This window comes from Hemicordylus capensis, chromosome 2, assembly GCF_027244095.1.
Source record: "Hemicordylus capensis ecotype Gifberg chromosome 2, rHemCap1.1.pri, whole genome shotgun sequence".
NCBI lineage: Eukaryota > Metazoa > Chordata > Lepidosauria > Squamata > Cordylidae > Hemicordylus > Hemicordylus capensis.
Window position 1 is genome coordinate 429,343,088 of NC_069658.1, and position 24,542 is coordinate 429,367,629.

General features: G+C 44.7%; 1 protein-coding gene across 1 annotated transcript; it reads left to right on the forward strand.

Annotated features, from left to right (window-relative positions):
• Positions 1 to 15,192: 15,192 nt before the first annotated feature.
• LOC128344056 (exendin-3-like) lies at positions 15,193 to 17,588 on the forward strand. The gene is made up of 3 exons (XM_053293489.1): positions 15,193 to 15,293; positions 16,518 to 16,670; positions 17,525 to 17,588. The coding sequence occupies exons 1-3, from the start codon at positions 15,193 to 15,195 to the stop codon at positions 17,586 to 17,588; spliced, it is 318 nt and encodes a 105-aa protein (XP_053149464.1).
• The last annotated feature ends 6,954 nt before the right edge of the window (positions 17,589 to 24,542 follow it).

A 24,542-nucleotide genomic window follows, 5' to 3' on the forward strand; every position in this document is an offset into this window, starting at 1 on the left:
CTATGTTTAACTGGCACATAAATGCCCTGGAGATAAATCTGGCTGGGGCTGAACAGGTCAGTCAAGGATATGTATTAACCTGAGTCGGGGTGAAGAGAACTTCCTGGACGTTCTGAAGCTGGCATGATTTTAAACAGTAATGAAATGGAGGACTCCATTTCAGTAATTTCTGTGGAAATCTCAGAGCCATTTTACATACTGTATTTGGGAGGAGGATGCATTTGATTTTTAAAAATATTAGGGTGTGCACAAAACTGGGTTGCTCAGTACAGTTCAAGTTCGGACTGGACTTGAACCAGACAGGGCATGTTTGGCTTTGGACAAATCCCCCGGTTCGATTTGGAGGATTGTGTTAAAAAAAAGGGGGATCAGTTTGAAAATTACTAGGACAGAAACAAGACAAATGAGAATCTAAGGAAAATAGTAATAAACAGCCATTCAGAACAGGAGCAAGCTGACCTTAGGAACAGAGGAAGCTGTCTTATTCCAAGTCAGAACCCTGGTGCATCTAGCTCAGTATTGTTTACATTGGCTGGCAGTGGCTCTCCAAGGTTTCAGGCAGGAGTCTCTCCCAACCCTACCTGGAGATGCCAGAGGTTGAACCTGGGATCTTCTGCATGCAAAGCAGATGCTCTACCACCAAGCCACAGTCCCCATCAACCTTCTGCTTAGGAAGAAAGGCAAAGTGCTGCTGCTGAAATTTTTTTTTGGGGGGGGGGCAAACAAATGAGAATCTTGGAAAACAGAGTTGATTGGCTGCTCGCTGGGAGAGGAGAAACTACCACTGCAGTGGCCACTGGACTGTGGCTGTGAGGGAGAAAATGCAGACTAAAAATCAAATGTACATCCCAGCCAACACCAATTTTCCATCCATGTTAGGAACTGGTTTAAAACAGAGTCAATTTATGGTTCATTGTGTGTGAAAACAACTCAAATTATCTGTATATTGTAGATGTAGGTGTGCTGAGGAAAAATGTGTTGCTTTTGTCTTTCTCCACAAGGTGTCTCTATAGAGTAATACAGAGCCAGCCTCAGAATGAGGTGAAGAACAGAACACTGAAGTGAAATCTACTCTTAAGGATGGAGCCAATTGGTATTTGGAGTCTCATAACCATATTCATTCTTTATCCACCAGTCACATATCATCAGCTCAGGGTCACAGCGAGGGGAGAGTGGCCCGAGTTCAGGATGTGGGTGGCTTTCCCACTCACAGCGTGCACTCAGGAGCGCCCTCCTCCCCCAGGCCAGGGCTCCCGATGCACTGGCCACTTGTAGCCACTGCTGCTCACCACACCCAGCTGATGAAAGGGGGATGCGCGCAGCTGGGCAAGCATGGCCAAAGGAAGTGGCTGGCTGGGGCAGGTGGCTGAAGGCAGAGAGTGAGGGCAGTGGGAGAAGCCCCAACCTCAGGAAGGGGGGGAGCTCTGTGACTCCTCCTGGAGGCTTGGCAGTTCCCCAATGAAGAGCTCAAGGGGTTCCTTGAAATGGTCTGGACCGTTACAGCTCTGCCCTTGCAGCAGCTGCATGCTATTTGTGTGACACCCCGCCCCTCTCCCCAACCACCGCGAGATTCTGCTCAAGAATCAGGTTTACAATCCAGGAGGAGACTTTTCCTCCTAAGACAACCTCTTGCCTGAGCAGGGCAACACGGATTTGTTTCCCAAACTGCTGATATGAAGATGCACTAGCGGAGAATGCAAACTGGAGCCACATGGCATTCTTATGTTCAAAAAGGCTTACAGTTAAAATGTGTAAGAATAAGAATGGTCTGCTCTCGGAGGCCCCTCCCACTGTTTTTCTGCATGAGTCCTTGTTCTCTTTACAGGAAGGAGGAAAAACTCAGAGCAATGACTCATTTAGAGATGCAACAGGCATCCTCACTGAAGTGTAGGACATTCTGCATCTCTGCATTGTGAGCGATTGAATCCCACCTGATGTAGAACTAACATAAAATTACCCACTCCCAACAGAGGCTGATCAGAAGGAGACAAGGTCAGAGAGCAATAATTTGGTACTTTGGACTCACAGGAGTTTTGAATTACTTGTTTTTTTAAAAAACCAAACTTTTGCAGCACAGTAGGTGTTCTTGGGCAATACACCGTTGGAGAGTTCTTAATCTGGAACCTGAGGTTTTAAATATCCCATGAAGTGCTTTTGCCATCACTGGTGTCAAGGGATCTCTGCACAAGCAGGACAGAAGAGGGAGGAGAGCACAGAGAGGGTAGACTATGCCAGCTGCCCCTTACACATGAACAAAGGTCTTTTAGAGCAAATCTGGATTCTGTGCCTGCACTCAGGATTTCGGGCAGCAGTGGGATATTACAGTAGGTCTTTTCAGTGGTAAGGGGGATCTGTGATCTGGAACCATCCCCTTGCCCTGAGAGAACTGAAGGTACTAAGGACAAGAGCTAGGGAGACTTGTTACTGCAACCCCTACAAGCCTCTTGGCATCTCAAACCTTTTGCTGCATGTTCCAGATTAAAATTCTTCACCTCCCAAGCAGTCTTACTTGTTAATTAGTCGGGATCATTTTTATTTCATTGTCTAGTAGAAGAGTGTTTCCTGGTCTTACTGTACAAGGAAAAAAAAATCCTCTTTAAATAATCCTCTGAGTTCTAGGATTGTCAGGTTCAGACAAACCGACTCAGCCTATAGTTTTAAGAGTCCCAGGGAAATCACCCCCAGGGTGATTCTTTTTTATTTAGCAAGGAGGGAGTAACTGGCCCTATCCGCTCCCAGCACAGTAACTCCAGTGACTGTGGCTGGTGTCTATCTTGTGTTTCTTTTTTAGATTGTGAGCCCTTTGGGGACAGGGGTCCATCTTATTTATTTATTATTTCTCTGTGTAAACCGCTCTGAGCCATTTTTGGAAGGGTGGTATAGAAATTGAATAAATAAATACATACATACATAAATGTCTGTCTTGCACGCTTCTTCAGAGGCCACCAGACCCCAGAATGGCCCTCAGAAGCCAAACTCCTGATTCCCATAGAAACTCTGTCTCTGGTTTTATTTGAAGCTTTCAACTGCAGTTTCAGTGCATTGACAACTTGTTAAACTGGGATTGGGTTACATAAGAACATAAGAACAGCCCTGCTAGATCAGGCCCAAGGCCTATCTAGTCCAACATCCTGTTTCACAAAGTGGCCCACCAGATGCCTCTGGGGAACCCACAGACAATATGTGCATGCCGTCTCTCCTGCTGTTGCTCCCATGCAACTGGTATTGTGAGGCATCTAGAGGGTTCAGAGAGTTCCAGAGCAACACTGTCTGTAGGGGTAGTGTTATGTAAAGGAAGGAGCAGCCAGTCCTAATGCAGTCCTCGCTTCATGCATACTTCTCAGAAAATCAGCTCTTTAACTACTGCTGCTCTTCTCAAAGTGATACTGAGATGGGAAGTCAGGCAGCTGGTCTAGGCACTGAGTAGGCAGGCCGGTTAATAAGACAAGACAAGACAAGACAAAACCTGACCAAGGGAAACTTTAACTCAACTGCTTAATTCTTGGAAAACAGGTCATCATGGCTGAAATTTCATTTTTCATTTCTAAATGTATATATTGCTGTCTCAGGCCAACAAAGACCCTCAGAATGTCAACTGTGATCCTTTAGAAACGAAGGTCTAAGTTCCACAAAAACAGATCCTAGATCTTAGAGCTGTTTCACAAGTAGGTTTGTATCCATGGCCAATTTTGATGTCCTGATAAGTGTGTGCATATGATACACATGGTTGCAAACACATGGTCATTCCATGTAGGGATGTGCAAACGGGTTTGAATTCAAACCCCTGTTCAGCCTGCTCTTGAACTGAACACACACACACACACACACACACACACACGTTCAGGTTCAGGGGTTTGTGTTTTTAAAAATTAGTTTTTAATATTTTTTTAAGTTATAAAACTCACCACTTCCCACTCCGGGGGCTTCTCCAAGGCTGCAGGGCAGGGGAGGTCTTCAGAGGTTCCCCCTCCCTGTGCCGGCCGGCCTCCATTCATTCACAAATAGCCCAGTTCAGGCAGCCTTCAGCCTGTTTCAGGCCTCACCTCCTTGGCGGTGGCCCTTTTGGAGGCTGCACTGTATGCCCAATGGGCCTCTGCGTGTTTGGTTTTGGCCCATTTGGGGCGTCTGTGTACTGGCGGCAGCCATTTTGGAGGCGGTTGCACATGCGCAATGGACACTCGGCTGATTGAAGGAGGATCGGTGCAGTGAGCAGCAGCGGCTACAAGTGGCCAGTGCATCGGGAGCTCCTGAGTGCACGCTGTGAGTGGGAAAGCCACCCACATCCTGAACTCGGGCCACTCTCCCCTCGCTGTGACCCTGAGCTGATGATATGTGACTGGTGGATAAAGAATGAATATGGTTATGAGACTCCAAATACCAATTGGCTCCATCCTTAAGAGTAGATTTCACTTCAGTGTTCTGTTCTTCACCTCATTCTGAGGCTGGCTCTGTATTACTCTATAGAGACACCTTGTGGAGAAAGACAAAAGCAACACATTTTTCCTCAGCACACCTACATCTACAATATACAGATAATTTGAGTTGTTTTCACACACAATGAACCATTAATTGACTCTGTTTTAAACCAGTTCCTAACATGGATGGAAAATTGGTGTTGGCTGGGATGTACATTTGATTTTTAGTCTGCATTTTCTCCCTCACAGCCACAGTCCAGTGGCCACTGCAGTGGTAGTTTCTCCTCTCCCAGTGAGCAGCCAATCAACACTGCTTTCCAAGATTCTCATTTGCCCTAAAATTTTCTGCAGCAGCACTTTGCCTTTCTTCCTAAGCAGAAGATCCCTGGAGGTCTTCTAGACCAAGTATTCTCAACGTTGGGTCCCCAGATGTTATTGGACTTCAACTCCCATAATTCCCAATCAAAGGCCAATGGGGCAGGGGATTACGGGAGCTGAAGTCCAATAACATCTGGGGACCCAACACTGAGAACCCCTGTTCTAGACCAACCCCTTGCTTAGGTCATCTGCAGCATCCCTGAGAGATGGCCATCCAGTCTCCATTGGTGGGCCACTGTGGGAAACAGGATGCTGGACTTGATGGGCCTGATCCAGCAGGGCTTTTCTTATGTTCTTAAGGTTGGTGGGGATTGTGGCTCAGTGGTAGAGCATCGGCTTTCCTTGCAGAAGGTCCAAGATTCTATCCCTGGCAACTCCAGGTAGGTCTGAGAAGAAAGAGTCCACCATGAAATACTGGACAGCCACTGCCAGCCAGTGTAGACAGTACTGAGCTAGATGTATCAAGGGACTGACTTGGAATAAGCCGCTTCCTAGGTTTTGTGCTCTGTATGGCTGTTTATTCCTGTCTTCCTTAGATTCTCATTTGTCTTGTTTCTGTCCTAGTAATTCTCAAACTGATCCTCACATAAGAACAGCCCTGCTGGATCAGGCCCTAGTCCTATCAGATCCAGCATTCTGATTCACACAGGGGCCCACCAGATGCCTCTGGAAAGCCCAAAAGCAGGAGCTGAGGGTATGCCCTTGCTCCATGCATAATTTTATACCCCTCTATCATGTCTCCCCATAGTCGCTTCTTTTCCAAACGAAAGAGCCCTAGATGCTGTAGCCTTGCCTCATAAGTTGCTCCAGGCCACTGATCATCTTGGTTGCCTTCTTCTGTACCTTTTCCAGTTCTACTATGTTCTTCTTAAGAAACAGTGGCCAGAACTTGCATGCAGTACTCCAAATGTGGCCGCACCATAGATTTGTATAATGGCATTATAATACTAGCATTCTTATTTTCAAAACCCTTCCTAATGATTCCAAGCATGGAGTTGGCCTTTTTCACAGCTGCTATGCACTGAGCTGACACTTTCAATGAGCTGTCCACCACAACCTCAAGATCACTCTCCTGGTCATTCACTCACAGTTCAGATCCGATCAGCATATATGTGAAGTTGGGTTTTTTTGCCCCAATATGCATCACTTTACACTTGCTTACACTGAAACACATTTGCCATTTTGTTGCCCACTCACCAAGTTTGGAGAGCTCCTTTTGGAGTTCTTCACAATTTGTTTTGGATTTCACTACCCTAAATAGTTTAGTATCATCTGCAAATTTGGCCACTTCACTGCTTATCCCAGTTTCTAAATCATTTATTTACAAGTTAAAGAGCACTGGTCCCAGTACAGATCCCTGGGCGACCCCGTTTCAGATATTTGAAGATGGTTGTCATATGTCTCTATAGTCTTTGCTTCTTCACCTTATCATACCCAACTCCTTCAACCAGTCCTCATTGGATTTGGTTCCCAGATCCCCCTCACCATCTTTACTGCTCTCTTTTGAACCTCCTCTACTTTATCAATGCAGACTAGCACTACATATGTGCAGGGTGCTGAGTTCCAGACTACCACTGCACTGTTGTGTGAGCCAATATCCCCTTCCCTTTGAAGCTTTCTATGCAACATGAAAATATGTCCCTGTGGGTTGCACGACAGCACAGCAGTGATCTGGAATTTAGCACTGCTGCACACACACAGCGCTAGTCTGGATGCTGACCTGTATTCCAAGTGATGCCTGACTACACAGAACAGAGAGGAATGATTCCTTCTCATGGTCTGGACACTGTGCCTCTCTCTGTTAATGCAACAGGAGATTGTTGGAGGCCGCCATTTTGGAGGCCACCACACATGCCTAATGGGCCTCTGCGTGGCCTGGGTCATGATCAAAATGACCTTCAAAATGGCCACCGTGACAGGGGTGAGGCCCAGAACGGGCCGAAGAGCACCCAAACCAGGTGAGGGGGCAATTTCAGAGGCCAGCAGTGGGGAGGTGACATGCTAGTGACCCCCAGAGGGGGGAAGTGATTAAAAAAAAAGTTGTTGTTTTTTATTTGCAACACACACACACACTCACAAACACCGGAACCGAAGTGGAAAGGGAGTGGTTTGAGGGGGTGCCAGACCAAACCGGCCCAGTCCGGTTCGGTCCAGTTCAGACGCAAACCAAACTAGGCCAGCCGGTTTTGTGCACACCCCTAGCATCTTGCCCCAGAGGCTGGAGGTGGTCTATAGCTACCGGACTAGAAGCCATTGATATACTTGTCCTCCATGAATTTCTCTAAGCCCTTTTTAAAGCCATCCAAGCTAGTGGCCATCACCACATCCCGTGGCAAAGAATTCTATAGATTAATTATGTGCTGTATGAAAAAGTACTTCCTTTTGTCAATCCTAAATTTTCTGGCCTTCAGTTTCATAGGATGACCCCTGGTTCTAGAGTTGTGAGAGAGGGAGAAAAATTTCTCTCTAAGCACTCTCTACGCCATGCATAGTTGTATACAGTTCTATCATGTTTCCCCATAGTTTTCGCTTTTCTAAACTAAAATCCCCAGATGCTGTAGTGTTGCCTCATAAGGAAGGTGCTCAAGCCCCCTGATCATCTTGATTGCCCCCCTCCAGGGGCGTAACTATAGGGGGGGCACTGCCCCAGGCGCCACCCCGGCGGGTCATGTGGGGGGCGCCAAAAAGTGGCGCCGCCCCCCTGGATCGCCCGCCGAGTGCGGCAGCGGGCATGCGGGCGGCAATTCGGCGGCGGGTCGCCCACTGAGTGGCGGCGGCGGGTCGCCTGCCGCACCGAGTGCGGCGGTGTCTGGCCTGGTGGCGATGGGATGGCCTCCTCAGTGTAGCTGTAGCGGCTGAGCAGCAGCGTGGAGTGCAGGCAGTGACGACAAGCCTACCTTCTGGCCCAGCGTCGCTTCTGCGCAGGCGCGCGTGGCACGCCTGCGCAGTTGGGACGCTGACGCCGAGCCGGCGTCGCTTCCCAACTGCGCAGGCCCACCAGGAGCGCCTGCGCAGAAGCGACGCCAGGCCAGAAGGCAGGCTCAGCGTCGCTGCCTGCACTCCGCGCCGCCGCTCAGCTGCTACACTGAGGAGGCCATCCCATTGCCGCCAGGCCAGCCACCACACCAGCCACCGCCGCACTTGGCGCAGCAGGCGACCCGCTGCCACCGCCACTCGGCAGGCAACCCGCCGTGGCCTGCCACATCGCCGCCGCCCGCCACATCGCCGCGGCCACAGCCTGCCACATCGCTGCCACCGTGGCCCACCACATCGCCGCCACCGTGGCCCGCCACATCGCCACCACACGCTGCCACCAAATTGCTGCCACCGCTGGCGATCTGCTGCCTGGGGGGCGCCGGCACCGCCGGCCCAGGTATGTGGGGGCTGGGGGGGCGGTGGGGGGCACAATTTCAGGGCGCTTGCCCTGGGCGCCGTTTCCCCCTGATACGCCACTGCCCCCCTCTGCACCATTTCCAGCTCTGCAATGTCATAGGTACATAGGAACATATACTGAGTCAGACCATTGGTCTATCTAGCTCAGTATTGTCTACACAGACTGGCAGCGGCTTCTCCAAGGTTGCAGACAGGAGTCTCTCTCAGCCCTATCTCGGAGAAGCCAGGGAGGGATCTTGGAACCTAAATGCTCTTCCCAGAGCAGCTCCATCCCCTAGGGGAATATCTTACAGTGCTCGCATATCAAGTCTCCCATTCATATGCAACTCCTTAGCTAAGGGGAAAGTCATGCTTGCTACCACAAGACCAGCTTTCCTCTCTCCTCTATGTCCTTCTTAAGATATGGTGAACAGAACTGTACACAGTCCTCCAAATGTGGCCACACCATAGATTTGTATAAGAAAATTATAATGTTTATTTATTTATTTAATATAATATTAGCATTATAGTATTAACATTTTTACGCCACATACTGAGTTGACACTTTCAATGTGTTGTCCACCATGACCCCAAGATCTCTCTCCTGGTCAGGCACCCACAGCTCAAACTCCATCAGTATATATGTGAAGTTGGAATTTTTTGCCCCAAAATGTATCACTTTACACTTGCTTAAATTGAACCACATTTGACATTTTTCACCCACTCCCCCAGTTTGGAGAAATCTTTTTGGAGTTCCTCACAATCTGTTGTGGATTTCACTACTCTGAATAGTTTTGTATCATCTGCAAATTTGGCCACTTAGCTGCTTACCCCAACTTCTACATCATTTATGAACAAGTTAAAGAGCACTGGTCCCAGTACAGATCCCTGGAGGACCTCACTTCTTACTTCCCTCCATTGTGAAAACTGTCCATTTATTCCTATCCTCTCTTTCCTGTCCTTCAACCAGTTACTGATCCACACATGAACCTGTCCCCTTATCCCATGACTGCTGGGTTTACTCAAGATCCTTCGGTAGGGAACTTTGCCAAAAGCTTTTTTGGAAGTCCAGGTATACTCTGTCAACTGGATCACCTTTCTCCACATGCCTGCTGACACTCTCAAAGAACTCTAAAAGGTTAGTGAGGCAAAACTTGCCCTTGCAGAAGGCATTGCAAAGGGCTGATTAAGACATATTTCCTTTGTACTGCTGCTATTACATTATATTCATTTCAATTCATATGAGAAAAATTGAATCGATAATTTATTTTCATTTGTTTTTTGTGGGAATTTCAGATTTCCGAGATAAAGAAGAAGGGTAAATTCCTAAATGTTAACTAAATACAAATTGAGTTTAGCAACCAAAAAACAAAAAAGTTTGAATTATGCTTTGAATGTCTGCTACTTGGAAGGACTCACATGTGCATTCAAAATGCATATGGGATCGTTTTCATTTATTTAAGTTTGTAGCAACTGGTTTTCTTTTAGCTCAGCTATGAATAACCAAAACAGATTAGACAAAAGATCTTTGCCACATACTAGTCAATACGGAATTCCTTATTAGTTTCTAATGCCTGGTACCTACAAGAACTGAGGATCAAGGTGTCATTGGTGCTACAAAGATTGTGCTAATTTATGCAATATTTTAAAGAGATGCTTAATGATGCACTAAAAGATCAACACAATGGAAAATTGAATTCACCAAAGGTGGCACTAATGAACCTATTACCCAAGTGTTTTCGGTGGCCAGTTTGCTTACGGAATATGGGATGCCTAATTGGCAGAAAGCGCAACTCTACCTGGACAGTGATATTTTGAAAATGGTATTAGAATAAACTCAGCAGCGCAGAGAAGTCCAATTACTTTGTTATACTAGAAGGATGTCTAGAATGAAAAGTGCAGAATGTCAGAAAGGTTCGGCGTTAGAATGGCTGCCTCTGTATTAAGACCAAGGTTGGCAGCTCATTCTGCAGGTCCCACCACTGGGGAGGGAGAAAAGGTTGGACTGCTTTTCTGTTGTAATTAATGGCGTCATGAGGCTATCATGTTATGGAAAAAGAAGCAACCTTTAAAGAAGCTCGCTCTCTGGGTTTGACCCTCTCTATCTTTCTTTATCTCCTGATATTATTACCTTTGTTCCTGCATTGGTATCAACGTCAGACAGACACCCCACAGTCAACTTCTCCCAGGATGCAATCTTATGCATAGGTAAAGTTGTGCTATCGAGTCGGTGTCGACTCCTGGCGACCACAGAGCCATGTGGCTTTCTTTGGTAGAATACAGGAGGGGTTTACCATTGCCATCTCCCACGCAGTATGAGATGATGCCTTTCAGCATCTTCCTATATCACTGTTGCCCGATAGAGGTGCTTCTCATAGTCTGGGAAACATATCAGCGGGGATTCAAACCAGCAACCTCTTGCTCCCTAGGCAAGTTACTTCCTTGCTGCGCCATTAGGTGGCTTATGCATAGGTACCTGGGAATAATTTTGATTGAACTAAGTGGGATTTACTTCAGATCAAACACACACAGAAGTGGGCTCTTAGATGACTCCACTCATTCTCCCTTAAGTTGCTACCCACTACGTTTTGGTCTGTCTCTCTCTCTCTCCCTACATAACCCACCTTCTTTGTTTTAAGCCCTTACAGTTCACCCCAACCAAAATGAAGCCTTCAGCTCGCTTCAGCCCAATGCCCTCAGTGAATGTGTGGAGAGGGGAGCAAGATTGCACTGGATGGCTCCACCCCCAGTGCAAGCACACCAACAGGCCTCAAACTATGTCATCCTGCATTCAGCTGGATGGACAAAAAGGCCTCTTCACACATTCAGGGCAGGTTCACTCATCTGCCTGTAAGTACTTACCAAACAGGTATGAAAGGAACTGAAGGTTATGTGCAGTGTGCGCTCCCACTGGGTGTGACGTCTAAACCTGCCCAAGTCCAGTTGCTGATCTCAGTTACCTACTTCTACCTTAGATTTACTGACTTTGTCAAGCCGACTTCAAATCCTGGTGACAAAAGTCAGCTTGAAGTTGGTAAAATCTAAGGCAGAAGTGGGTAACCAGAATCAGAAACCAGATCAGACATCATGCTGGTTCAGATGTCATACCCAACAGGAATGTGTGTTTCCCCACAATCTCCAGGACCTCTTATACCTACTTAGTAAGTACTTACAGGTGCTAGTGTGAATTAGGGATGTGCATGAACCTGTTTGGAGGCCCTTTTACGGGCTTCCAAACAGGTCCAAACACTGGGGGTTCAAAGTTTGAAGACAAGGGGGGTCTCACTTTAAGAGCGGGGGAGGGTGTACTTACCCCCCCTTCACTTTTGCACTGCTGGCGCTCAGTATTTTTAACGTCCTACAGGACGGCAGCGTACTTCCCTGCCACCCTGTTTGTTCCTTGGCTGGAAGCAGCCGGAAGTAGTTGGCGTGTGTGTGCCCATCAGGTGTACATGCACATCACGCTCACATGCAAGCCTGCCCAACATGCGCTAGACCCCTGCTAACTGGGCAGAGGCACCTTTTACCGTGGTGATTCTCTTTATTTAGCAGGGGGAGAGTAACTGGCCCTATCCACCCCCAGCACAGTACGCCTCCAGTGACTGTTGCTGGTGTGTGTCTTATGTTTCTTTTTAGAATGTGAGCCCTTTGGGGACAGGGAGCCATCTTATTTGTTATTTCTCTTCGTAAACCGCCCTGAGCCATTTTTGGAAGGCGGTATAGAAATTGTATTATTATTATTATTTATTATTATTATGTGTGGTGGGCACATGCACACCAGCTACTTCCAGCCACTTCTGGCCAAGGAACAAACAGGGTGGCAGGGAAGTACACTGCCACCCCGTAGGACATTAAAAATACTGAGAGCCAGCAGGGGGGAAGCAGAGGGAGGGGTAAGTACACCCTCCCCTGCCCTTAAAGTTAGACAAACCCCACCACCACCATCGAGCCACCCCCACCTGGTTCCGTGCACATCCCTAGTGTGAATCTGCCCACAGGAAGCATAGAAAGCTTGTCTGAAGAGGGCTGAAGCGTATCTGTATTTACTCACATTTATCACAAGCAATGTCAGCCTTGCCTCTCCCTCTCTTCCCTTCCTTTTTGTTGCTCCCATTTTCTCTTTGGGGCAGAGACCTTTAAATCCTTTTAAATGCCATGCCACTCAAGCCCTTCTTCTGACAGTGAGTGACTGCACCGCCATCCTCGTAATAGCTTCACACAAGCACAATTTCTGGTGGGGTGGGGATCTTGGGGAGCATTATGTTCCTGCTACTCAGGAAAGGGAAGCAAACTTGATGACTTCCTAGCATGGGGAATGTATATGACGGAGGGCAAAGGATCCTGGGATCTGGCTCGCTGTGCCCAAGGATGTTCTTGCAATAACTCACCCCAGCAAAGCAGTCCATGCAGACCAAATTACACTCCTGCCCCCGTGGCGGCTTGCCTCCAGGGGACTAGCACTCTCATGAGAGGGCCAGTCTACTGGTTAGGACCTTAGGCTCAAAACCCTTAGGTCTTCCATCAAACTGCGTGCTCATGATTTGAGCTAACCTTTCTCTCTGTTTATAATGATAGAACGTTTGCATGGTGACCCCCATGCTCACACACAATGGCGTTTTTGATGCTCCATGTGTCCAGGCATGATTGGGTGGGCAGACTGGGGAAACACCAGGACTGGGGGGGGGGGCAGATCTTTACTCTCATTCAAGTTTTCCGGGTTCAGACCAGCGTTGTGCCATATGCAGATCTGCTGCCGTGGGGGAATTGCCGGAGAGGGGAGCCTGGATTTCCAGTTAAAGCAGGAGAGTGGGTTCACTGGTCTGGGCAAAAATAAAGATGGACATGTTCAAATGGGCATACGGGAAGGCAGAGGGCACACTTTGGCAGCTTCTTCATGGCAGTCACAAAAACAGGGAGAGCTGTCCCTACAGCTTGCTTGTATAGAGCAACCTGGCTGGGTGGCATCTGCCATTCATCCGCCATGTGTGTCTCCATGGCCTGACATTCTTATGAGAGAGCAGTCCATGGGGAAAGGGATGTTGTCACTCATTATTAGTTATTCTACCCAACACCCCTGTCCCCAAAGACGGTTCTTCTCATGAGTTGTGAAGGGGTATCCCCATGGCCTTCCACTCTCATGAGTGAGCAGTCTGCTCAGGAACAGCATCCCTCATCATTACAGAGGAGGAATCTTCCCTGTCACTATTGGCAATGCTGATCCTGCTTCCTGGCCCTTCTCACGAATAAGCCTGGAGACCACACATGGTCCCCCAAGGGGAAGGGGCTGGGGCCCCCTTCCACAACATCACTGTACAAAAAATAGACCTGAGTGATTCAAGAATTCCAAGTTGGGGCTGCCTTTTAAACCTGACCCCAGGTTTTAAAAGTATCTGCAGTATGTTGCCGTTCCAGCACTCTAATGGGGTTGCCCTGCTTATGTTACCACCTTGAGTGCACATGCTTGTGAAAATACATCTTTGTCACTTCATTTTCGGAGAGCAAAGAACAGATGCTCATCTTGCCATCCCATCTCCTTTCTCTCCTGACTGCCAGGAGGGTATTGCTACAGAGTCCTGCAATGGCTACATTTCCTTTATGGACCCACTTAAAAACAATCTGGTAATGATTCATAAATGACCCATCCAACTAAAAACAGGTACATCAGTGACCCTCCTGTCATGTTTTAGCATTCCACTAACAAGCTTAAAAGCACTGGTAAGGAATTGCATTAAGCCACAAAACAGTTCATACCAAGCAAAAGGATTTCAGATTTAAAGAGAAAGCTGCATCTTGTGGAAGGTAAGCAATATTCTCCTAATCTTCTCCGCTGCCACCACCCCACAACATTTCCATAATAATCAGTTGACATACTTTTGAAGAAATAAGGGAAGCAATGACAATGTCAGAGAGGACTATCTTACAGCCACAATCAAAGAAAATGAGTGATTTTTTCCCCTGGATTTCTACTATTCAGAATGTATATCTGGATTTCTACTATCCTTCTGAGAAGGAAGTGGTGTGATTCTTTTCCATTTACGGAATAAGTGGAGTATTGCCTTAGAAGGAAAATAGCAGTTCTGTTAAAGGATAAAGAGAAAAATGGGGTGGGGGTGGGGGGTGGAGCGAGGTGAAGAGGAAAAGTGAGAAAATTCTGAAATATTGCATTTAACACTTTGGATGTGAAACCTTAGCAAAACTACTCATTGGTAAGTTTTACTAAAATGAAAAAGGCATTCTTATGAGTAACAGTCTCGCACAATATTTTGATGAAGGCTGTGATCTTAAGCATGCTTGTCTGGAAGGAAGGCTGCAGAGACAGTAGCTTTTAAGAGTGTTGAAGAAGGTGGTATGATAGAGGCATCCTTCCCCATGTGTATACACCTAATTACTTGCTTATTTCCTGGGATTTGCTGAACCTCTTTCCAGATAGATCAAGGCAACATACAACAGTTCAATAAAACAATCATATGAAAAGCAACTTTTATAAAGTTAAAGATCATCAGTAATAGAAGAATTTCTTTTGTCTCACTGTCTTCTTCTTCAACAGACTATGTACGTTTTTGATGCTTTATAAAAAACCTGTGAACAAAGATAATTGTGGGATAAGTTTGTGCACCACAGGCAATGATTATATCACTCAATTCTCTGGCGGGGGAAAATATTATCTGTTTCCAGCCAAAGATTGACTTTAGGATTTGCTTTGCCAGTCCCACTGGAGTAAGTGGAATGGAATCAACTTAAAAATAGTTACTGTGCATAGCTAGTATGTGGATTAGATTGAGTTGTGCTGAGAATCCATGGTGTTCAAAACTGGAATCATTATCTGGATATTTGCAAACTGGTTCTGATTTCTGGGATTTCATCCTCTTCTCTGCAGTGCATGAAACTCTAAAAGTTCTGTCATTACTCTCCAAAGCAAGTGGTAAAGAGTCTTCAAAAGTTACAATTCAAATCTCTCTCTCTCTCTCTCTCTCTCTCTCTCTCTCTCTCTGTGTGTGTGTGTGTGTGTGTGTGTACAGAAAGCCAGATGAAGAACACATGGTGGCTTTGTGTTTTTGGAGTTCTCATTGCAGCTTTACTCCCTGTTAGCTGGCAAATGGTTTTGAAAGATTCAACCAATGAATCTAGGTAAGGAACATTTATGGCCACCTAAATATAAGTGTTGAGGTGGGGGAAATAACTCAAAAGAAACTATCCATTTAATGGTTGTCTGAAGGAATTTGCAGTATGTCTTCCGAGCACTGTCAAATCTGGCTCCTAGAAATCTGAAATCTTTTTCCAGTCTTGTAATGGGGGCAAAATGATAGTCAGTTAAAAGACTTCCAGGTGATAGAGAGAGATGTCTATGACATCTTAGCCCACAATTCAATCCCAGTGTTTGGATTTATGCCAGCTGAAATATGTAGTATTACAAAAAGAAGCATACTGGATATTTGCTTTGAACACAGGAAGTCCTCAAAGGATTCATGAACAGTTGGATAATATGAGTTCTCAAAAGATTGTGCACCATGTGGCAGGGTGTGTACAGGAAATCTGTGGATGGGTGTCTGGGATGGCACCCCCTGGCCTCACCCACACCCCTCAAGTGCCCCCACCCCACACAGTACTATAGATCTTAGGAAGAACAGGTCCTATGCATTTACAAACTGCACAGTCAGAAGTCATATGCTCCACCTTGGATCTTGAAAAACCAAGGACCACCCCAATTGGTAGGTAAGCCTACCTGTATACAGTTCTCACAAAGGGTCTTTTCACAAAAGAACAGTATTGAACGTGTGGAGATTGGGGTGGAGACAGCAGGCAGGCACAATCCCATATACACATTTCCTGTACATAACATGCTGCATGAAAAGGGCTTTAGGGTCTACTGTTTACATGATCAGTCTAGATATATCTCGGGGTGATGACTTCCTTTGCTTTGTGATATTTACAATCAGCGTTCCTGACAAATTAACAGTTTTCTTATGGCAAAGCCTTGCTTTCTCATTCTTTGCAAATTAGGGAAAACCTGCAATGCGAAATTACGTATTTGTACTAGTCTGGCAATCAGCAGTTTGTAATTTTTGCTTTTAAGTGTATTCTCATGTTATGTGTGTTTTGGTAATGCTATTTTATAGTTTAACTGTGTTGTATAGCACTTTTTGTCAGCCTCTTTCAGAGCATTGGACGTAAAGTGTCAACATAGCTGAAAGAAGTAAATAATCTCATACCATTTTTGATGACATCTCCTGGACTTCCGATAAAGAATGTCCAGTATCAGAAATATGCCATTGGTTTGACTTAATATGAGGCATGACAAGCTATGCAGATACCAATGAATACAATTTTGTCTATCCATAACTTCTCAAACAGGTGGCAATCTTATGAAACAGAAAGTGCACATACCTTTACTTCCAATGTCAAGCGTCATTCTGAAGGCACCTTTACCAGTGATTTTACCAGGTATTTGGACAAGATGAAGGCCAAGGATTTTGTGCACTGGCTCATCAATACCAAACGTTACAGGTATAAGGCAGTGGGCTTCTCTTTTCCACCTACTGGTAGATTGTGAATCAATTGGCAAAGCAAGGTCAAGATTTGTACTCCAGCAGAAAGATAAGGATGAGTCCAAATCAAAGTGGTCTCCAACTGACTAGAAAATAATGTCTTGTACCGAACATGTTTCTGGTCCTTGTAGGATGAACTACAAATTGTGATTAGATCTGTTAATTAGTGAAAGAATGCTTGGCTGAATAATCTTCCTCCTTTTAACTGACTAATTGATTACATTGCAATATATTTCAAAATTGAAATGCAGGTTCCTTTTTGCAAAACTGAAAGTATGGGATAATGTATAATTTAATAAGCAAAAGCTGTCCATCATGATTAGTAGGAAAGACCATCCTTAATATTTATTTTCCTTTTCATCTCTATTACAGATACACACCAAAATTAAATTTAGAAGATGCCCTTAATTCTTAGCCCTTTGTTTCATCTTATTTATTATTTATTATTTATAAGAACTTTAAGAACTTTTGTTGAAAAGTGGTGGTGGTAGTAGTAGTAGTAGTAGTAGTAAAATTCTCCCCTCTGCACTGATTGGACCCCAGTTAAGCAAGATTAAACTGATTAATTTACTGGAAATTTGCAGTTATCACCATCACCATCACCATCACCATCACTATTACAACTAAAGAAATAACAAATAAGACCAATCTGACTGATAATTATCCCCAGTTCATAGAGGCCTGGCAACTAGGAAGAGCTCCCTGGCAAGTCTAACGGTAGTCCATGAATCTCTCAGGCTACAGATTAGGTGAGCTTATTTGTATGAGCACTTTTGCTTTTGGTAACAGTGACTGCCATATTTCTGTTTACAGCTCCACAAAGAGGTTTGTTAAAGAAAAGCCAAGCATTATGAGTTACCCACCTGGCTTCTTCTAGTTGAGGTGAGTTTTACTGGGCCATGACTGCATCTCAGTGTTCAAAGGTTCATAATGGTCCCCCCCCCCAAGTCATCATGATCTCCAAGAAGACTCGTTAAACATGCCTAAGATAAAGGATGTTACATTAACCATGATCTATTTCAGCTTTTGCCATAGTTTTATTTCTCCAGTATTTCTTGGAAGTGGTTGATGTTAAGAAAAATGGAAGGAGGAATTAAGAGAGGGAAAACACATTATTGTAAAGATGGTGACTGACATACAGAGCACGGATGTACTGGTGCAGTGAAAGACAGAGCAGCCTAAAATAACTTCCCAACTAATTCAGTGCAGTGGGCAAGCAGCAATTTTTTACTACCTTTTGGCTACCTCCCTTTCCCTAGGAAGCCCTCTGGAACACCTGAAAATATGTTCCTGAGGGTTGCACAACCCTCAGGGACATATTTTGGGGTGGCACAGAGGGCTTCTTGTTCACCCAATGGTGGCTCAGCCCCTGGTTGCAGGCAGGAGTCTCTCTCAGCCCTATCTTGGACATGCCAGGGAGGGAACTTGGAACCTTCTGCAAGCAACCATTTGCACAGTTTAGCATGAGCACTCTTGTGCAAGTGTAAACATTGCACAAACACGGTTGCCTAACAGTGCAGTCATTGAAAATAATGACTATACTGTTGCATAGCTGCATTTGTGCAATTTTTCACTTGCACAAGAACATTCTTGTGAAACTGTGTGAATGTTACATTGCAACACACACGTAGAATTGTGCAGTATGTCAGCCAATATCTTATCATATTTCCATAAGGCTGTGTAACCTACTATTAAATCCTTTAGCTTAACACTGCAGATTTCAGTGCCAAGCACTGGTCTTCACAGCATTTGGCCCCTTCCAATGAGTTTATCCTCATGGACACTTCTTTGCTACCTCCAGCAGTGTGCACTCTCTCAGCCCATTCTCACAACCAGTTATATAGGGCTCCTCACTGCTGGTAGCTGCTCCCAGGCTGCTAGCAGCCGTCTTTACCATAGAGCTGGGGAGAAGGAGTGGCCAGGCACCATGGAGCTTCTCTATTGCAACACACTACTTACACAATGCATTGTGGGATACCAGAAGCCGAGGCCAGCTGGCAAGTGGGGGAGAAATAAACAGGGAGGGCGGCAAGAACCCGAGGGCACCAGCAGGCATGTGAGATATCTGTGGGTGGAGGGGAAGCTAGGTAAAGGTAAAGTGTGCCATCAAATCAATTTCAATTCCTGGTGCCCACAGAGCCCTGTGGTTTTCTTTGGTAGGATACAGGAGGGGTTGACCATTGCCTCCTCCCGCGCAGTATGAGTTGATGCCTTTCAGCATCTTCCTATATCACTGCTGCTCGATATAGTACCAGCGGGGATATGAACCGGCAACCTTCTGCTTGTTGGTCAAGCATTTTCCCGTTGCGCCACTTAAGGTGACATTGGAGGGGAAGCTAGGGTGCCCAAAATCGCTAACCCATGGAAGAAGCACAACCTGAGGCCATTCCCTCACCTTGCCTCATAGGGGAACCACCCCTGTTGGTCCAGATGGAGGGGCCCTCCCTGCCTCACCTCTTTTTCTGATGCAGCCAGTTGGAATGGCTAATAATAGAAGCCCTGTTCAGACATTATATTGTACGTGCATACTGGTGTCTGTATGCATGTACATGCTTTTGTGTGAATGACTGTACATGTGGGTTTTTTAAAAAATGAACCAGGGTACAGGTCCCCTTAAATGCAGTATACAGATAGGAAATGTACCACTGTAGGTGCATTGGATGACTGTACATGCATACAGATCTGTACATGTATACTGTAGAGATTGCACATGCATTGAACATAATGTCTGCACTGGGCTAGAGAGAGTGCTGTGAAGGGAGGAGCTAACTTGCACTCAGTCCCAGCTGACTTAGCTGAGCCAATGGAGCACTTCACCTTTCCCTCTGATGTCGGGGAATGAGACTGCCGAAGTGAGCCTAACTACAGGTAGTTGCTAAGGGAACACCAGAGCAAAACACCCAAACTGCCTCAAGTCCAATTCAGCTTCTTGTTTGTTTTACTTTTTCAGACACAATTAACTTGAACATGCAGAGAGAGAAAATGCAAGCCGCCCCCCACCACCAGGCCTTGATGTCCCTTGGAAGAAAAAACGCCCAACGTCGGCTGACTATTTTTAACAAGCAACTCCGTTAGTACTTCAGTCTTCATCATGCCTAAGTTGATTAGCTATAGAAGCTTATTTGACATGTTATGAAACTATCTTCAATAAATGATGCCAGTCGTGTTACAGCTGATTTCTTTCAGTCTTGGGCTTACTGTTATCTATTTTTTGATTTTGCATCAAGAGCAATGCCCTGCTATTTCAAGTTCATTTTCTTCTTTCCTAAAAACCATTTCTCACTGACCAGAGTGCTTTTCCTCTTATCAACAGTACAATTAACATACCTTGAATTTTAGCATGTACATGTTGTAAAGGAGCAAATTCCACCCCCCCCACCCCCCCACACACAATGACTACACCCACAACCACCGGCACACGGCAAGACTCCCTCTTGGCTTCATTATATTGGTATGGTTATCCAGCTACCAGCACATAATTAAGCCTAGACTCACCATACTGCTATGCTGGGGCACAGGGAATCACCCCGACAGTGTTACAGTTGTGTCCAGCCATTTTCCAAAAAGCTGAGGGTAGCTTGTTTCTGGGGTTTTAAAAAATCTTTTCTAGCTCAAGAAATTAAAAAGCATGGTTAAGTGTTACACCACTATGTCATTCTGTGCTTGGGAAGGTCTGCAGATGTTTCTGGGTACTGGTCTTGACGAGGTGTTTTTGTAAAGCAAACATTCAGGTAGGATATGGATGGAACTGGAAACAGGAAAGGTGAGCCAAACTGAAGTGGGGAAGGGCAGAAAGTCTTGTATGGGTGGAGCTTTGAGCATCACTGCTTCTTAAAGCCACCCTGTGCCTGGAGTTACTTTTGTAGGCAGATGATAAAGTTTGTATCCTTGATTGCTGTGCCCTCCTGATCGTTGTTCAGAACGCCCTGATGAAAACAACACGATGGCTTCTTCTTTGTGGGTTGCTCACTGCAGCTTTTCTCCCTCTCAGCTGGGAAATGGCCTTAAAAGATTCAACAGAGGAGTCTAGGTAAGGGCCACTGATGCAATACTAACTGCAATGCAATAGTACGGGGAAAGAAATATTAAGAAGCACCTAGACATGTGATGCTGCCCCATAGGAATTTGAAATATAATCTTCTCGGCACTGTGCAGTTTGGTATGGATAATAGGAATCTGAAGGATCAGTGCAGTCTGCTGATTGAGGCACCATGATACCCTGGATAACCAGTTTAGCATGAAAACACAGGGTAATGCCAATTAGACAGTCATCCCAATCTACAGCCCAGTTACACCCAGATAATCTGCATTTAAGACCATTCAGTCTTATTGACTTTTAAGTTTCAGAGTGCTGAAACTCCAGTAGTTCATCTTGGATTGATGCAGTGGCTTGTGTGGGCATATCATGTATAATTATCATGCATAATAGATTTCATAATAATATTAAATGCAAAGGATGCAGGCAAAGTTCACCAAGTTCAGGCCAGGAGAAGAATTCCTGGAGCTTGGGAAAATATCCCCCTCCAAAAAAAAAAAAGGGGGGGTGGGGAAGAGAAATTTCCTGAGCTTTGAGAAAGAGGCTTTGCAGATTAGAGAGAGAGAGATGCCGCCGTTTGTGCCTCTGAACTGCTGTCAAGAGAATTTGGGAGAAAGGAAGGGAGTAACAAGGAAGCAATCTGGGAGTTTGTGAAAATAGAGGATCACAGAGGGAGGGGTCATCCAGTCCACTCGGCTTTTGCATTTGGACTCACTTTTTTTTTCTCAATTATTCATAAGAAAAATTGCAACAAGTGCATGGAAATCCACTTAAGGAAAGGAGAGAATATTATACCCATTGCTATTGAAATGTCATAAACTCCAGCATGTCCACAGATGAAAATATGGACATTTCTGGGCATGTGCAGGGCACAAGGTTAGGGGCAGATCCCACTTAAACTGTGGGAGTTATCTTCCCCCTAATACTCTAGTAATACATGTATTGTTTGTGAAAGATCCATGTGTAGATATGTGGGTAATGAGAAGTGAGGGCTCATGTGCAGTATTATTAGTAGAACATAAACATCCATTTTCTTGTTCTTATTAACAGAGGTGGTAAGAGATCCATTAATGGAGAGGATGGGATTGATCCTTACCCTTTTGGGGTTGACCCAAGCAGGTAAGGGCCTAAGTAAATGTCATGCCCTCCAACATTTCACAGATGAAAGTATGGACTTTCCTGGGCATGGAGGTGTACGTTTAAGGGCGGATCCCACTTTGCAGGTTCCCTTCTTCCCTGAAACCCTAGTAATATTGACTGCAAAAGGACCATATTTTGGTATTTTGATCATGAAGAATGAAGGTTCATGAGCAGTAAAAAGGCACCTTTCAAGCATTGGCTCTCTTATATTTAGCAGGGGAAGAACAATTGTCCCAAGCATTCAGCCCAGCATAACTTCTTTTCCAGTGGCTGTTGCTGGTGTGTCATCATTATTACTGCTGTGGAACAGCTTAACATGTTTCCAGGCAGTCACACAACACTCCTTCCACTGGAAATTATGGAAGCAGTGCTGAGCCACTGCCCAGAAGCAAAGTTGTCATTCGTCAGCAGCCCTGTCACACTACAACATTGGGGCTGCCTTTGGACTTCCCATTATGTCAGCCATTAACATTATCATCATCATCATCATCATCATCATCATCATTAGGGATGTGCGAATCTATTTGGGTACAAATTGATTTATACTCGAATCTAGCTGATTCAGATGATTTGGAGACAGAACAAATTGTCCCTGTGGTCCATTGGCTAGATTTGGGTCCATATAGAATCACACCAGATTCAATTTGAATCGCTCCGAGATTTGGATTCCTCCTATCATTCTCCCAGAATCATTTCCCTGATTCCCAGCTTTCATTTTTTCCCCAAAAATCTAAGCTCTAGCCCTTGTAGAACTGGAGTTATGGAGCAAAATGTGTGGTCATTATTTTTCAAGTGTTTGGATTTTTTGGTGTATAATAACATTTCTTCAATGAATCCCTATGAGGATTCATTACACACCTTCATTTCTTCTATTCATTTTGACTGTCTTTGGACAGTGCCAAATGTCAACTGCCATGTGCCAACTACACTTCTTTCCCATCCGCAAGGTGGTGGGGTACTACTCAGTTTATGTTCTAGGGATTTTTTCAAGTGTTTAGATTTGGTGTCTAATTACCTTTCTTCATAATGAATCCCTATGAGGATTCATTACACACCAAAGAATATAAACACCTCAAAAATTCCTAAAAATATAAACTGAGTACCCAGTGGCTTGCGGGTTGGGGAGTAGTTGGCACATGTGATGCCATGTGCCAACTACTCCCCAACTAATTCCCCATCCCCACCTGCAAAGCAGTGGGGTCAAAATGAACAGAAGAAATGAAGGTGTGTAATGAAGATACCAAAGAATCTAAACACTTCAAAAATTCCTAAAAAAATAAACTGAGTACCCCAGTGTGTGTGTGTGGGGGGGGTGTAGTTGACACATGGCAGTTGACAGTTGGCACTGTCCAATGAAAGTCAAAATGAACAGAAGAAATGAAGGTGTGCAATGAATCCTCATAGGGATTCATTGAAGAAATGTTATTATACACCAAAAAATCCAAACACTTGAAAAATAATGACCACACATTTTGCTCCATAACTCCACTTTTACCAGGGCTAGAGCTTAGGAAAAAAATTAAAGCTGGGGATCCGTGTTAGGGTTAGGATAGGGTGACTTCAAATCTCCATTACTTCCTATGGCTGGAATATACAAAATCAGTAAAAACAAAACAAAAAAATCATTAAAACTCAACCAAGTGCCCCACTGCCTTGAAATTTGAGTGGTAGGTGGCATCCATGGGGACCTACCCACCACCCAAATTTGGTGCCCCTAGGGCCTTTATAAGTGGTCTGAATTGATCTGAAACTGAATCAAATCAAATCCAAATTGAATCTGGGGTGATTCTAGGGGACAAATTTGGACACAAAACAAATCAAGGGTGACTCAATTCGGGCACAAATTGAATTTTTTAAAAAATCAATTCGTGCACATCCTTAGTCATTACCCCTTTAGGACAAGGAGTTTCTTTTTCTTCATTTCTTGCGATGCAAACCACTTTGTGAACTTTTTGTTGAAAAGCAGTATATAAATATTCTTAATAATAATTATTGGCTGACATCCAGACTAATAAAGTGCATCGTGTAGCGATGCTGTGAACATGCTACAGGAGAAGAGTGGTTCTCATTGATCTCTTCTTTCTTCTGTAGCTGACTGTAACAACAGAAAATATGGTCCTGAGTGTCACACAGTCCTCAGGGATATATTTTCAAGACATGATACACATGGGAGAAAAGACTGATGAAAATAACCCATCCCCCATAGCCTGTGCTGCTTATGCACTGCACATGCACTTTATTAGTTTGTGTGTAGGCCATTATTATTCATTATTATAATGGAACAACATTAATTTTCTTGACAAGATTCTAAGACTGCTTTTAATTTGTAGGTAAAACAAATGAAAAACAAAGATCTCACAAACTTGAGCAAACACATCTCCTTCTCTGTTTGTTTTCAGGAAGAACCTCAAGAACCTCCTGTTCTCTCAGGCTTTTAATTAGAATTAATTTTAATATTTTTTAAAAAACTTGTTTTAATAATGTTATTCTATTGTTTTTATTGTCATGTATTTTAATTTATGACTTTTAAATATTTTACATTTTGTACACCACCTAGAGACAGACATATCAGGCAGTATAAAAATATGATAGATAGATAGATAGATAGATAGATAGATAGATAGATAGATAGATAGATAGATATCAATGTTAAAA